The sequence below is a fragment of the Grampus griseus genome, assembly GCF_964374135.1.
Source record: "Grampus griseus genome assembly, chromosome: 4".
In the NCBI taxonomy this organism is placed as follows: Eukaryota; Metazoa; Chordata; class Mammalia; order Artiodactyla; family Delphinidae; genus Grampus; species Grampus griseus.
This window is the reverse complement of record NC_138997.1, coordinates 50,211,599-50,228,028: the sequence shown is the minus strand read 5'-3', so window position 1 is coordinate 50,228,028 and position 16,430 is coordinate 50,211,599. Positions and strand designations below refer to the sequence as shown.

Below are 16,430 nucleotides of genomic sequence, written 5' to 3'. Positions count from 1 at the left end.
GTTGCTGCAGCTGCGTGTGCCATTGATTGCTGTTTTCTTGCCTAAGAAAATTAAACAAATCAGGGGAAAGAGAAACAGTAACCATTCTGGAGAGCTTATTTATTTCCACAAGGGGAAGGCTCAACTTTCCAAGGATCAAGCCTTAAAGTGGTGTAGGGTCTAGTGTTCAAGCTGTAGGCGGCTACAAAATTATATGATTCAATTGGGGTCTGAAGAATTAGCTCTTCATCCAGCAGAGCACTAGAGTAAATGCATTCAGTCTTACGAACTAGACGGAACACTTTTTTTTTTTTTTTTTGCGGTATGCGGGCCTCTCGCTGTTGTGGCCTCTCCCGTTGCAGAGCACAGGCTCAGCAGCCATGGCTCACGGGCCCAGCCGCTCCGCGGCACATGGGATCTTCCCGGACCGGGGCACGAACCCGTGTCCCCTGCATTGGCAGGCGGACTCTCAACCACTGCGCCACCAGGGAAGCCCGGGAACACTTTTTAATACATATTTTCACTTACTTTGACTCAGCAGTTTCACACCCTAGGTATGTCTAACAGAAATGCATGTGTATATGTACCCAAACCCATGTGCAGTAGTGTTCAGCAAAGCACTGTAGCCTGCACAACTGAAACAGCAAATAGAATGAATCCATTGTGGTATATCCCTACCATGGAATACTGTCCAGAGGTGAAAGTGAATGAACTACTATTGCATACAACAATACAGTATATGTATTACTAAATCACTTTGCTGTATACCTGAAACTAACATAACATTGTAAATCAACTGTACTCCAATATAAAATAAAAAAATTTTAAATATATATAAAATTAAATTTAAAAAATAAAGCAGATCAGAAAAAAGGCAATTTTTTAAAAACAAAATAATCGGTTTTTTTAAGACGCATGAAAGATTGAAAAATTATCCCGTGGTGCGTTACAAATACAGATATGTGTCAGAAGCATGAATGCTCACTTCAGTGAAAATACCATTCTAATCACTTTTCTTTCAGCTGGACTGTCTATTATCTAGAGTCTGTTCATGTCCCTATTATCTAAAATAAAGTATCCAAGTAATCCTTGTTTTTACTTTTTTGCTGTTATTATAGATGACCATATTTAACCACGAGGCAAGTGCTTTTCTCCTTGTCTCATGGTTACATCATTGGATTCTTGAGGTTTTATTACAGTAGACTGTTTCATGGATTTCTCTTACAGTGAATTCTATGAACCCAATGCCCTCATGATGGAAGAAGAGGGAGCCATAATTGCTGGTCTGTTGGTGGGTCTGAATGTCATTGATGCCAATTTCTGTATGAAAGGAGAAGATTTGGACTCTCAGGTATGAGGAAGATACTTGGTTACCTAGTGTGTCACTCTGAGTTCTGTTATCTCAGAATTTGGATTGATCAGATTATACCAACCAAATTAGGGGAACTTCTATGAGTCATAAATAGGATTTTCTTTATTTTTGATGTGAATATAAAAAATGTTTGTTTTTCCTTCCAGCTTGGCTTATTTATGCATAATGAATGTTTTTCAAATTCTTGTCTTAACTGTGATCCCTGTTAAAAATATTTTGTAAAGGGTAAAATATATATATATATGCTGTGTGCTGTGTGGTTCAGCAGCAAACATATGTATATGTGTTTGCCGTAGCATCTTATGGAAAAGCCCAAACAAACTTTTTGGCCAACCTAATATATGTACACACATATAAGCCAAAATATATACACAGGGGTTTAGTAGCAGAATATTTTAAATAAGCAAGAGAGAAAGAAATGTTAAACCTCAATTTATATTAAGTATTCAGTTGACTTTCTTAGCCATGTCCTACTGACTTAATCTTGGTTCTTTATTTACAACCCTTGCCAATTCTTTTTTTTTTTTAAGGAGGAGCATTTTTTTTTTTAAGTTACCTTTTCCAACTTTTTTTTCTTCTCTTTTGTTGGCTACGTTGGGTCTTCGTTGCTGCGCACGGGCTTTCTCTAGCTGTGGCGAGCAGGGGCTACTCTTCGTTGCAGTGTACGGGCTTCTCATTGCTGTCGCTTCTCTTGTTGTGGAGCGTGGGATCTAGGCGCATGGGCTTCAGTAGTTGCAGCACACAGGCTCAGTAGTTGTGGCTTACAGGCTGTAGAGCACAGGCTCAGAAGTTGTGACACACAGGCTTAGTTGCTCCGCGGCATGTGGGATCTTCCCGGACCAGGAATCGAACCCGTGTCCCCTGAATTGGCAGGCGGATTCTTAACCACTGCGCCACCAGGGAAGTCCCGTCAATTTTTTTTTTTTTAACATCTTTATTGGGGTATGATTGCTTTACAACCGTCAATTCTTGATTATAATAAAACATTAAATTTTTATTAAAAATTTCTAGTAGTTGTCATGACCGTAATACTATTTTGAGTACCTAAAAAGAGACATTGTGTTATGCCTTGGGAAAAGTATCTAATTTTATATTGAATTCTGAACATTCTCTCTGTAGGTTGGAGTTATAGATTTTTCAATGTATCTCAAGGATGGGAACAGCAGTAAAGGTAGTGAAGGGTATGTACAAAGAAAATTAGTTTTCTTTTTTCTTTAATGTTCTTTGATAGTATTTAAAGTTTACAACAGTACTGCTTTAACAGATGTGCTGAAAGAATTTCTGATGAGATAGCTTTAATAGAATCTTGTCAAAAATATCTGACAATTATGCCTGCTAAACCCTAAAAGGGATTTTAGTTAAGTAGATTTTCCTACTATGTGGCTCAGGGGCAAACAAAACAAAAATTTTTATAAAAGGAATCAAATGCTTCATCTCTTAAAAGTAATGTTTGGAAACATGGTTTTCTTGACCAGAAGGATTGCATTGTCGGTTTGCTTAAAATTTGCACTATTACATGTGCATCATGGGATTATGTAAAATGCTAATATTAGGGGGAGCTGAGTGTATGGGAACTGGGCAGTACTTTTACAACTTCTGTAAATCTAAAATAATTTCAAAATTTAAAGTTTAAAAAATATTCATATGGTACTTGGAAATTAGCGATCAGAAACTCACCTTTTACCTTTATAAATTTAGCAGTTGAAAGCATAGTCTGAAGTTTTTAACCTTAGGCATTGAGCTAAGATTATATTGCTTGTCCTTTTAGTAGTCATAGAGGTATGTGGCCTTGAATTTTGTTTTTCAGTTGAAAAGTCTGTCTGTTTAACTTTCGCCTATTCTAGATTATCTGGTCCCAGAAGTGAACCTTCTTTTTCCACACTTAATTTACTCATGTAATAATAAACACCTGATCTTTGTGAAAGCCTTTTATACCATTCACTTTGAAGCCAAACAGCAGTTAAAGGCAAATAAATATATAGCCTTTGAGAACAATAATTATTTCACCCAAATAAGCTTAATTCAATTCCTATGACAAATGGAAAATTGTTATGATAAATAATACTAACAAAGCTAAAATAAAAATCTATCAATTGTGAGAAGAAACTTTTTATTCTTTAAATGCCTCTAATAGATTGTACATTATACCTATAACCTAAGTTATTAAGATATATAAGCTATAGCAAGAGCTTTATTAATATGCAGGGGTGGTTTCCATTTTAAACCTCCAAGTCTCTTGTTGATATGCCAAGGGGATTATACGTCAGGTCTGTCTTCTGAAACAGTGTGTCTGTGCCATAATTTCCTTTCTTTGTTTTATGAAAAGATTAGGGGTGGGGCATCTTGGTATTTCTAATATTATTTACTTTTTTTCTATTTTTTTTTTTTTCCCTCAGAGATGGCCAGATTACTGCAATTCTGGATCAGAAGAACTATGTAGAAGAACTCAACAGACATCTGAAGTAAAGAATGAATAAATACTGTTATGTTACTGGGGGTTTTGGTGTGGGGGAAGGGAAAGGTAAACTGATGAGCAGTTAGGATAAATTCAGACAATACTCAACAAATATATATAGAATTACTGCTTACCAGGCACTGAGCTAGACACTGGATATGTGGCATTTAACTGTTCAGTGAGCTTTAATGAAAAGCAATATAAAATCAGTATGTAATTAGAATTTTAGTGATTATGTAAATATATTCAGTTAAGAACTCTTAAGTTTGTGACATAGTTGAAATTGGAGGTCTTCTTGGTTCGGTAGATCCAGCCACATATTTCAGGACTAAATCTTGGGTAAAGCACTCATCACTTTAGTACCTTTAATTGTATCTCGTTGGTCCCTTGCACTTCTCATCCATTGGATTGATAGTATTAATTTACCCTTTTTCCACCATCACTACCATTAATTTACCAAGTACTCACCAAGTATTTTTCATGACCAGGTTATAAAACAATCTCTTCTTTCCTGAGGAGAGCTATCCAAAATTTATTGGTATTCTCAAGTGTACTGATGGTCTAAAAACTGTTGAATAATTCAGAAGAATTAATATACCCATTAATTACCTTATTTATAGTTCTCTTATGAAAGATAATCATTTTAATTTAAGTAAGACCTAAAATGTGACTATACCAGTATCAATATAAATTATAGTCTTGGTTCCATCTAGAAAACTCAAGAACAATTTAAGTACATTTTCTCTGGGGACTGAGTACTAATAATGAACTGACAGTAAACTGTGGATATGTTAACCTAGCAAAGATGTGGTTACAGTTGACAAATACAAATATGACCCTATTATTTACTCTTTCAATGCCTCCATTTCTTTATCTATAATAACAACCCCCTACCTAGCACATGGGGTTGTTGAAAGGAGTAATGAAATAATGCAAGTAAAATCAGAAGAGTGCTTGGTGTATGGCAAGCACATCATAACTCATGTAGCCCATTATTATTATTTAAGTAAACAAAGTTTACTGTGTAGTGCATCAACTCTTTTATTTCATCAACAAATACTTATTAAATAAAAACTTCAGTGCCAAGAATGGAGCAAGTAAGACACACATCACCTTCTAAGCTGTCTTAGAGCCTACAAGTCTGTCAAGAATTATGGACAGTAAACAATGAAAGTATAATGAGTATTTTAAAAGAAAGTACAGGATATTGCTCTGTTTATCAAAAGAGACTATTATGTTTTTTCTTCTCTTGATAGTGCTACTGTAAACAACCTTCAGGCAAAAGTGGATGCATTAGAAAAATCCAACACTAAACTGACAGAGGAGGTAAGTGTTTTAGAAGTTTTTTGATTGACTTATAGAATTTAGTAGAGTGTATTAGTGGAAAATAATTTCTCTGGAACCTGGAAATAAAGGACTTGACTTTTCAGATAATATCTACTATAGGACTCCTTGTTCTGACCAGGAATGGCCAGCTGGCTTATCTGAGGGGTCTCAGTTATCCAGTTGGAATATGAAGTCATAGAACCTGGGCTGATCAAATATTTTGCTTTCTTTTGTGAATGTTTTGTCTGGGCTAGCCTAGAGTTAATGTTTAGCAGGTAGCGTGATATTCATCATTTATTCATTCATCAAACAATTTGGGTACTACGTATGTGCCAGAGCTAGACAAAGATTTATATCTGCCAGGCATTGATTTATGTGTGCCAGATTGGCAAGTTCCCGCCTTCAAGGGTTTTATTTTCTCCTTGGGGTGATGGGGTAGATGACATAAAGAACACGGGTCAGGAGACCAGTACTAATAATGAACTAACAGTAAACTGTGGGGATGTTAGCCTAGCAAAGATGTGGTTGCAGTTGACAATGAAATAACAAATATGACCCTATTATTTACTCTTTCATTGCCTCCATTTCTTTATCTATAATAATAACTCCATACCTAGCACATGGGGTTGTTGAAAGGAATAATGAAGTAATGCAAGTAAAATCAGTTAGAAGAGTGCTTGGTGCAGCAGTTTACATGTCATGTGCTCCTGAGCAAGTAAGTCACTTGACCTCCAAGAGGCCCAGTTCCCTAACTGGCAAATTAGAGTGTTTCCCCTTTTAGCTCACAATTACCCTGAAGATCAAGTAAGAATATACATGTGAAAACTCTTAGAAAAGTCCCTAAAATTAGAATAGAAAAATAACCTCATATTTTACTTCTGATTAATTTTTTTTCCCCTAACTTACCAAAGGCTAAGCGACATTTTTTTTTCTTCAGTAGCATTAGACGTTTCTATGAGAAACCTTAAATAAAATTTTTTAGGTGGCAAAGACTTTATCTTCTCTTTTTCAAATTATAACTATCCTATTACATACAGTGAGAAAAATTTGGTTAAGTACAACAACATAGATGGACCTGGAGGGTATTGTGCTTAGTGAAATAAATCTGAGAGAGAAAGACAAATACTGTATCTTATTTAAATGTGGAATCTAAAAAATGAAACAAACAAATGAATATAAAACAAAACAGAAACAGACGCACAGATATAGAGAACAAACTAGTGGTTAACAGTGGGGAGGGGCAAGATAGGGGTAGGGGATTAAGAGGTACAAATTATTATGTATAAAATAAATAAGCTACAAGAATATATTGTATAGTATAGGGAATATAGCCAATATTTTATAATAACTTTAAGGTTATAATATATAAAATATATAATCTACATATTTTATATATAGATTTTATATATATAAAGTATAATCTATAAAAATATTGAATCACTATGTTGTACACCTGAAACTAATATAATATTGTAAATCATCTATACTTCAAAAAAAAATTTTGGTCTAAAATAAGCAAGTTAAAGCACTAGTCAGGAAACGCTATCTAATCAGATTTTTTTCAGAAGGAAAAAATCATTGTTCATTGTTATGAATTTAAAACACCTTCCATATTACTCAGTTCTGGGGGCTTTATTTTTGGATGTAGATTTTTAAATTATATTAAAACTTTAATTTATTGATATGACCCTTAGAATTTTATGCCACAAGGCTTTGGAAACATTCTGCAGAGCAGTTTTCTACTGTGATTCTACTGCTGTTATATTGAGGCAGTGTGGCATATTAATTAAGCCTGCTCTCCGGAGCTAGACTTGAATTTGTGTCCTAGGTCTGGCGCTTGCTAGCTTTCTGATCCTGGGCCAGTTACTTGAGCTCCTATTCTTTGGTTTACTTATCTGTAAAATGGGGATAAGAAGAAGAAGAAGATTTTTGTACAAATTAAGTGATTTAATGCATAAGGGACTAGACTAGTGCCTGACACATCATAAGCACTCAGTAAATATAAATTTTATTCCCTCAGTCACAGGACTTGTGTTCTTGGCCTAAACTTATCTTACCAACAATATTAATTTATTCGTTTACTTATTTATCTTACCAGTAAGATTTATTTTCTTAAAGCTTTGAACTTTTAGAGATAGGAAAGCACTGTGTGTAGACTTTATAAAGAGCAGACAAGGCTAATAAGTTCTGCCCTCTCTCATTTCCATCTATTTTGGATTTAAAGGGACCAGTAAAAAACAAAACAAAACAAAAAAGACCTCTTTTCCCCTCCTGAGTTCTGAACCAATATGACAAAATGAGAAGAACTGAGCAGATGAAGGTAAATAAACATCCACTTTATGTTGGTAAAGCTGACTTAGAAAGTGCACTTGGATCTGCAGTCGTCACTTGTAATATTTTCTCTGATGATGAGACCTTGGAAGAAGCAGTCCGAGGTGCGCTTGGATCTAGAGAGCAGACCCGTCTGCCCAGAGTTACTTCTTTACGCATTTTAGGCCCACAGAGCAGAGAGAGAAATGGGCTGCCATACCTGCCTCTAGAAAGCTTGCCTGAGCTTGGCTCCTCTGTACTTACATAGTAGAACAGGAACCAAGCAGAGATGAAGAAAAGGGAGACTAGCCTGGCTGAGAGGAGTCTGCTCAGTTCCTTTCCTAGCCTCCTTCAGGCACCTTCCCACTCTCTGTGGGAACTGAGCTCGGTAGGTGCAGAGGAGAGCGTTTCCACCATACTCTTCCCTCCAGTGGAATAGGGTTATAAACATTTCCCCTAGAGATACACTGCCAATAACATTACCTTGTCTTTGTAGGTGCTGAAAAGAAAAATCTCTTTAATGCTTAATGGCATCTTTTAGAGTGAGAACTTTGGAATCCATTCCTTACTCTCTTAAAAATTATATGTAGGAACTTCCCTGGTGGTCCAGTGGTAAAGAATCCACCTTACAATGCAGGGCATGCAGGTTTGATCCCTGACCAGGGATCTAAGATCCCACATGCCGTGGGACAGCTAAGCCCGCGTGCCTCAACTAGTGCCCACGTGCCGCAGAAACTACAGAGCCCACACGCTCTGGAGCCTGGGTGCCACAACTAAAGAAGAGAAACCCACACACTACAACAAAGAGCCCGCACGCCACAATGAAAGATCCCGCATGCCACAAGTAAGACCCAACGCAGCCTACAATAAACTAAATACATAAATAAATAATAAATAAATCTTTAAAAAGAAAGTTGAACATTTAAAAAAAAATTATCTGTTAAAGGTTTTATGGAGGGTTTGTAAGATGGGTCCCAAGGCATGAGGTGACCTTATACATTTTAGAAATAGGTTTTTTTCAGGAGACTTTCAAGATGGTGGAGGAGTAAGATGTGGAGATCACCTCCCTCCCCACAAATACATCAGAAATACATCTATATGTGGAACAACTCCTACAGAACACCTACTGAATGCTGGCAGAAGACCTCAGACTTACCAAAACCCGTGTGGCTGACAGGGTCTTGGTGCTCTGGCCAGGTGTCAGGCCTGTGCCTCTGAGGCAGGAGAGCCAAGTTCAGGACATTATCCACCAGAGACCTCCCAGCTCCATGTAATATCAAACGGCGAAAGCTCTCCCAGAGATCTCCATCTCAACGTTAAGACCCAGCTCCACTCAACAACCAGCAAGCTACAGTGCTGGACACCCTAAGCCAAACAACTAGCAAGACAGGAACACAACCTCACCATTAGCAGAGAGGCTGCCTAAAATCATAGTAAGGTAACAGACACCCCAAAACACACCACCAGACACGGTCCTGCCCACCAGAAAAACAAGATCCAGCCTCATCCACCAGAACACAGGCACCAGTCCCCTCCACCAGTAAACCTACACAACCCACTGAACCAACCTCACCCACTGGGGGCAGACACCAAAAACAATGGGAAGTACGAACCTGCAGCCTGCAAAAAGGAGATCCCAAACACGGTAAGTTAAGCAAAATAAGAAGACAGAGAAACACACAGCAGATGAAGGAACAAGGAAAAAACCCACCAGACGAAATAAATGCAGAGAAAATAGGCATGCTACCTGAAAAAGAACTCACAGTAATGATGTAAAGGTGATCCAAAATCTTGGAAATAGAAAGAAGAAAATATAAGAAACGTTTAACGAGGACCTAGAAGAACTAAAGAGCAAACAAACAATGATGAACAGCACAATAAGTGAAATTTAAAATTCTCTAGAAAGAATCAAAAGTAGAATAACTGAGGCAGAAGAACCAATAAGTGACCTGGAAGATAAAATAGTGGAAATAACTACTGCAGAACAGAATAAAGAAAAAAGAATGAAAAGAATTGAGGACAGTCTTAGAGACCTCCGGGACAACATTAAACGCACCAACATTTGAATTACAGGGGTCCCAGAAGAAGAAGAGAAGAAGAAAATATGTGAAGAGATTATAGTTGAAAACTTCCCTAATATGGGAAAGGAAATAAGTTTAGGAAGCACAGAGAGTCCCATACAGGATAAATCCAAGGAGAAACATGCCAAGACACATATTAATCAAACTATCAAAAATTAAATACAAAGAACAAATATTAAAAGCAGCAAGGGAAAAACAACAAATAACATACAGGGAAATCCCCATAAGGTTAACAGCTGATCTTTCAGCAGAAACTGCAAGCCAGAAGCGAGTAGCAAGACATATTTAAAGTGATGAAAGGGAAGAACCTACAAACAAGATTACTCTACCCAGCAAGGATCTCATTCAGATTCAGCGGAGAAATTAAAATCTTTACAGACAAGCAAAAGCTAAGAGAATTCAGCACCACCAAACCAGCTTTACAACAAATGCTAAAGGAACTTCTCTAGGCAGGAAACACAAGAGAAGGAAAAGACCTACAATAGCAAACCCCAAATAATTAAGAAAATGGTAATAGGAACATACATATCAATAATTACCTTAAATGTAAATGGATTAAATGCTCCCACCAAAAGACAGACTGGCTGAATGGATACAAAAACAAGATCCGTATATGTCGTGTCTACAGGAAACCCACTTCAGACCTAGGGACACATACAGACTGAAAGTGAGGGGATGGAAAAAGATATTCCATGCAAATGGAAATCAAAAGAAAGCTGGGGTAGCAATTCTCATGTCAGACAAAATAGACTTAAAATAAAGACTATTACAAGAGACAAGCATAATGATCAAGGGATCAATCCAAGAAGAAGATATAACAACTGTAAATATTTATGCACCCAAAATAGGAGGACCTCAATATATAAGACAAATGCTATCAGCCATAAAGGGGGAAATCAACAGTCACAGTCATAGTAGGGGACTTTAACACCCCGCTTTCACCAATGGACAGATCATCCAAAATGAAAATAAATAAGGAAACGCAAGCTTTAAATGGTACATTAAACAAGATGGCCTTAATTGATATTTGTAGGACATTCCACCCAAAAACAACAGAATACACTTTCTTCTCAAGTGCTCATGAAACATTCTCCAGGATAGATCATATCTTGGGTCACAAATCAAGCCTTGGTAAATTTAAATTTAAGAAAATTGAAATTCTATCAAGTATCTTTTCCAACCACAATGCTATGAAGCTAGATATAAATTACAGGAAAAAATCTGTAAAAAATACAAACACATGGAGGCTAAACAATATACTACTTAATAAACAAGAGATCATTGAAGAAATCAAAGAGGAAATAAAAAATACCTAGAAACAAATGACAATGAAAACAAGATGACCCCAAACCTATGGGATGCCGCAAAAGCATTTCTAGGAGGGAAGTTTATAGCAATACAGTCCTACCTCAAGAAACAAGAAATGTCTCAAATAAACAACCTAACCTTACACCTAAATCAGTTAGAGAAAGAAGAAAAAAAAAAACCCCAAAGTTAGCAGAAGGAAAGAAATCATAAAGATCAGATCAGAAATAAATGAAAAAGAAATGAAGGAAACAGTAGCAAAGATCAATAAAACTAAAAGCTGGTTCTTTGAGAAGATAAACAAAATTGATAAACCATTAGCCAGACTCATCAAGAAAAAAAGGGAGAAGACTCAAATCAATAGAATTAGAAATGAAAAAGGAGAAGTAACAACTGACACCACAGAAATACAAAGGATCATGAGAGATTACTACAGGCAACTGTATGCCAATAAAGTGGACAACCTGGAAGAAGTGCACAAATTCTTAGAAAAGCACAACCTTCGAAGACTGAACCAGGACGAAATAGAAAATATAAACAGACCAGTCAACAAGCACTGAAATTGAGACTGTGATTAAAAATCTTCCACCAAACAAAAGCCCAGGAACAGATGGCTTCACAGCCGAATTCTATCAAACATTTAGAGAAGAGCTAACAGCTATCCTTCTCAAAATCTTCCAAAATATAGCAGAGGTTGGAACACTCCCAAACTCATTCTACAAGGCCACCATCACCCTGATACCAAAACCAGGCAAAGATGTCACAAAGAAAGAAAACTACAGGCCAATATCACTGATGAACATAGATGCAAAAATCCTCAACAAAATACTAGCAAACAGAATCCAAGAGCACATTAAAAGGATCATACACCATGATCAAGTGGGGTTTTTCCCAGGAATGCAAGGATTCTGCAGTATACGCAAATCAATCAATGTGGTAAACCATATTAACAAATTGAAGGATAAAACCCATATGATCATCTCAAAAGATACAGAAAAAGCTTTCAACAAAATTCAACACCAATTTATGACAAAAACCCTCCAGAAAGTAGGCATAGAGGGAACTAACTTACCTCAACATAATAAAGGCCATATATGACAAACCCACAGCCAACATCATTCTCAGTGGTGAAAAACTGAAACCATTTCCTCTAAGATCAGGAACAAGACAAGGTTGTCCACTCTCACCACTATTATTCAACATAGTTGGAAGTTTTAGCCACAGCAGTCAGAGAAGAAAAAGAAATAAAAGGAATCCAAATCAGAAAAGAAGAAGTAAAGCTGTCACTGTTTGCAGATGACATGACACTATACATAGAGAATCCTAAAGATTATGCTACCAGAAAACTACTAGAGCTAATCAATGAATTTGGTAAAGTAGAGGCATACAAAATTAATGCACAGAAATCTCTTGCATTCCTATACACTAATGATGAAAAATCTGAAAGAGAAATTAAAGAAACACTCCCATTTACCACTGCAACAAAAAGAATAAAATACCTAGGAATAAACCTACCTAAGGAGACAAAAGACCTGTATGCAGAAAACTATAAGACACTGATGAAAGAAATTAAAGATGATACAAACAGATGGAGAGATATACCATGTTCTTGGATTGGAAGAGTCAACATTGTGAAAATGACTATACAACCCAAAGCAATCTACAGAGTCAATGCAATCCCTATCAAACTACCAATGGCATCTTTCACAGAACTAGAACAAAAAATTTCACAATTTGTATGGAAACACAAAAGACCCCAAATAGCCAAAGCAACCTTGAGATAGAAAAACGGAGCTGGAGGAATCAGGCTCCCGGACTTCAGACTATACGACATTGCTACAGTAATCAAGACGGTATGGTACTGGCACAAAAATGGAAATATAGATCAATGGAACTGGAGAGAAAGCCCAGAGATAAACCCACCCACATATGGTCACCTTACTTTTGATAAAGGAGGTAAGAATATACAATGGAGAAAAGACACTCTCTTCAATAAGTGGTGCTGGGAAAACTGGACAGCTACATGTAAAAGAATGAAATTAGAACACTCCCTAACACCACACACAAAACTAAACTCAAAATGGATTAAAGACCTAAATGTAAGGCCAGACAGACTATGAATCTATAAAACTCTTAGAGGAAAACATAGGCAGAACACTCTGTGACGTACATCACAGTAAGATCCATTTTGACCCACCTCCTAGAGAAATGGAAATAAAAACAAAAATAAACAAATGAGACCTAATGAAACTTAAAAGCTTTTGCACAGCAAAGGAAACCATAAACGAGATGAGAAGACAGCCCTCAGAATGGGAGAAAATATTTGCAAATGAAGCAACTGGCAAAGGATCAATCTCTAAAATATACAAGCAGCTCATGCAGCTCAATATCTAAAAAAACAAGCAACTGAATCCAAAAATGGGCAGAAGACCTAGGTAGACATTTCTCCAAAGAAGATATACAGATTGCCAACAAACACATGAAAAGATGCTCAACATCACTAATCATTAGAGAAATGAGTATCAAAACTACAAGGAGGTATCACCCTCACACCAGTCAGAATGGCCATCCTCAAAAAATCTACAAAGAATAAAGGCTAGAGAGGGTGTGGAGAAAAGGGAACCCTCTTGCACTGTTGGTGGGAATGTAAGTTGATACAGCCATTATGGAGAACAGTATGGAGGTTCCTTAAAAAACTGAAATTAGAACTACCATACAACCCAGCAATCCCACTCCTGTGCATATACCCTGAGAAAACCATAATTCAGAAAGAGTCATGTACCACAATGTTCATTGCAGCTCTATTTACAATAGCCAGGATATGGAAGCAACCTAAGTGTCCATCGACAGATGAATGCATAAAGAAGATGTGGCCTGTATATACAATGGAATATTACTCAGCCATAAAAAGAAACGAAATTGAGTTATTTGTAGTGAGGTGGATGGACCTAGAGACTGTCATACAGAGTGAAGTAAGTCAGAAAGAGAAAAATAAATACCGCATGCTAACACATATATATGGAATCAAAAAAAAAAAGAAAAAGGTTCTGAAGAACCTAGGGGCAGGACAGGAATAAAGACGCAGTCGTAGAGAATGGACTTGAGGACACAGGGAGGGGGAAGGGTAAGCTGGGAGGAAGTGAGAGAGTGACATGGACTTATATACACTACGAAATGTAAAATAGATGGCTAGTGGGAAGCGGCTGCGTAGCACAGGGAGATCAACTCGGTGCTTTGTGACCACCTAGAGCGGTGGCATAGGGAGGGGGGAGGAAGACGCAAGAAGGAGGAGATATGGGGATATATTTATATGTATAGCTGATTCACTTTGTTTTAAAGCAGAAACTAACACACCATTGTAAAGCAATTATACTCCAATAAAGATGTTAAAAAAAAAAAAGAAATAGGTTTTTTAAATTTTTTTTTGGCTGCGATGGGTGTTCATTGCTGTGTACGGGCTTTCTCTAGTTGTGGCTACTCTTCGTTGTGGTGCATGGGCTTCTCATTGCAGTGGCTTCTCTTGTTGTGGAGCGCGGGCTCTAGGCGAGTGGGCTTAAGTAGTTGTGGCTCGTGGGCTCTAGAGCGCAGGCTTAGTAGTTATGGCGCACAGGCTTAGTTGCTCCGCAGCATGTGGTCTCTTCCTGGACCAGGGCTCGAACCCATGTCCTCTGCATTGGCAGGCGGATTCTCAACCACTGTGCCAGCAGGGAAGTCCAGAAATAGATTTTATAACTAAATATAATTACAAATTATCCATGAGGAGACCCTTGAGGTAAATAATTGTAAGATAACATTGTGGTACTGAAAAAATGTTTACACTAAAAGCAGTAATAGGAGATATTTTTTATTTTTATCTTTAAAGACATTTCTCCTAAGTTCCCTATAAGAACATTTTTATGGGGCTATAGATAGCTTTCTTTCCTTCTAAGAATAGCTAAGCCTGAAAATCATGTCCTAGCAGATCATGAATTATCTTATCCTGTGTTTAGTGAAAGAAAGATAACGATTATTTTTAAAATTTTATCAACAGCTTGCAGTTGCAAACAACAGGATTATTACCCTGCAAGAAGATATGGAACGAGTTAAAGAGGAAAGCTCCTACATATTGGAATCTAATCGGAAGGTTAATCTTACTGGATTTATGAAATATTCCCAGAGAGCATGTCATGTGTCATGGGGGGGGGGGGCTGCCTCCAGAGGACCACTTGGTAGCTGTGAGCATTTGCATATGTTAAGTGCACCGTTTTCACTGAGGCTCCAGGCACAATTGAGTGAATGGCAAAGGTTATGGGAGGGGCTATGTCCCTTCTCCTACAGACACTGCTTGGCTTCACCGCCACCCACATCTGTTTAGAGACTTCAATAAACAGTCTAATTCGACGTCTTGTTTTTACATACTAATGATTTGTACTATATTTAAGTGTTCTACTATATTAAATATACCATTATTTTTAGACCATGTTATTGTTTTGTAAAAAGTGTTTATCTGATATCACTGGGAAAGAGTTACCATATAAATGAATTTTCTAGATAACTCAATCCCTTAAAGAATAGGGTTGGTTCCATAACATCTTATGGAAAAGCCCAAACGACCTTTATGGCCAACCCAATACCAAACTTTTTATATATGTCTAAACAGATATTTTGCAAACCTTTTGTATATTGTACAGTTCTAAGCTTTCTTAAGTGGAGGATGTAATTGAACACATTTAGCCCTTTATGATGACTGAATATCATAATTATCAACACTGGCAATTCTGTACTGAGTTACAACAGTGCTACTTTGGTGGGGGTCGGCTATTGAAGTTGATAGAGCTTCTAGCTTCTGAGCTTAAATATTCCCAGATTACTGTGGGTGGTTTTTTCTGCCTTTTATTTCACTGGCATCTATTGCTTCTTACTGCTGTTAGCATTACTCTCTCTGGAAAGGTCTCCCTACTTATCCTAATGCTTCTAACCTGCTGTGACCTAGGAATCCAGAAACCCAGTTATTAACATTGTTCTTAAAGAGTAAGCACCTAGGCTCTGAGTGGGGACTGACATGAGTAATATGTTTGCCTTTAATGCATGGACTTTGTAAAAACAACTGTGACTACTCAGCATTTTCTGATGAGCTACTCATGTTTAGCTCTGATCTCTCTGTATGGGTGGAGACACCAGATGTGAGATCTCTGGAGTAGGACTACATTCCTGTTTGAACGTTTGGCCCAATTTATAGTTTACAGTAAATGCTATTTTGTTTTCAGAGGCTGATTTTTTAAGACTTCTACCACTTGGTTTGGTAAACTATCTTAGGACTTTAAACAAAATGGAAAGAAATTCCCAATTTGGTTTAAGAATACTTACTAAACTTCTTCAGTTTCTTTGTTGTCTTCGTTCATTATCATACATGTTTAGGTATGATCATTTCCCTTACTAAATAGCAGTGCTAGTGTCCACAAACTGTATAAATTCTTTAAATCCTTAAATATGTACTATTCTATTTATCTTTTCAAGGGCCCTAAGCCAGACAGAACTTCAGAAGGGCAAGCACTGAGTGAAGCAAGGAAGCACTTAAAGGAGGAGACACAACTACGACTGGTAAACTTTGCTTAGGTCCTAA

At 37.1% G+C, this 16,430-nt stretch overlaps 1 protein-coding gene across 5 annotated transcripts in view; it reads left to right on the top strand.

Moving 5' to 3' along the window:
* RUFY3 (RUN and FYVE domain containing 3) overlaps window positions 1-16,430 on the top strand; it is an 84,192-nt gene that overhangs the window by 51,065 nt on the left and 16,697 nt on the right. For 4 of the 5 annotated variants that reach the window (XM_082653808.1, XM_082653810.1, XM_082653811.1 and 1 more), the window contains exons 5-10: window positions 1,207-1,330; window positions 2,471-2,532; window positions 3,748-3,813; window positions 5,063-5,132; window positions 14,859-14,951; window positions 16,325-16,408. In XM_082653808.1, the coding sequence (XP_082509934.1) occupies window positions 1,207-1,330; window positions 2,471-2,532; window positions 3,748-3,813; window positions 5,063-5,132; window positions 14,859-14,951; window positions 16,325-16,408 (499 nt within the window). The remainder of the gene's footprint in view (window positions 1-1,206; window positions 1,331-2,470; window positions 2,533-3,747; window positions 3,814-5,062; window positions 5,133-14,858; window positions 14,952-16,324; window positions 16,409-16,430) is intronic. The other variant, XM_082653809.1, reaches the window with a different exon arrangement.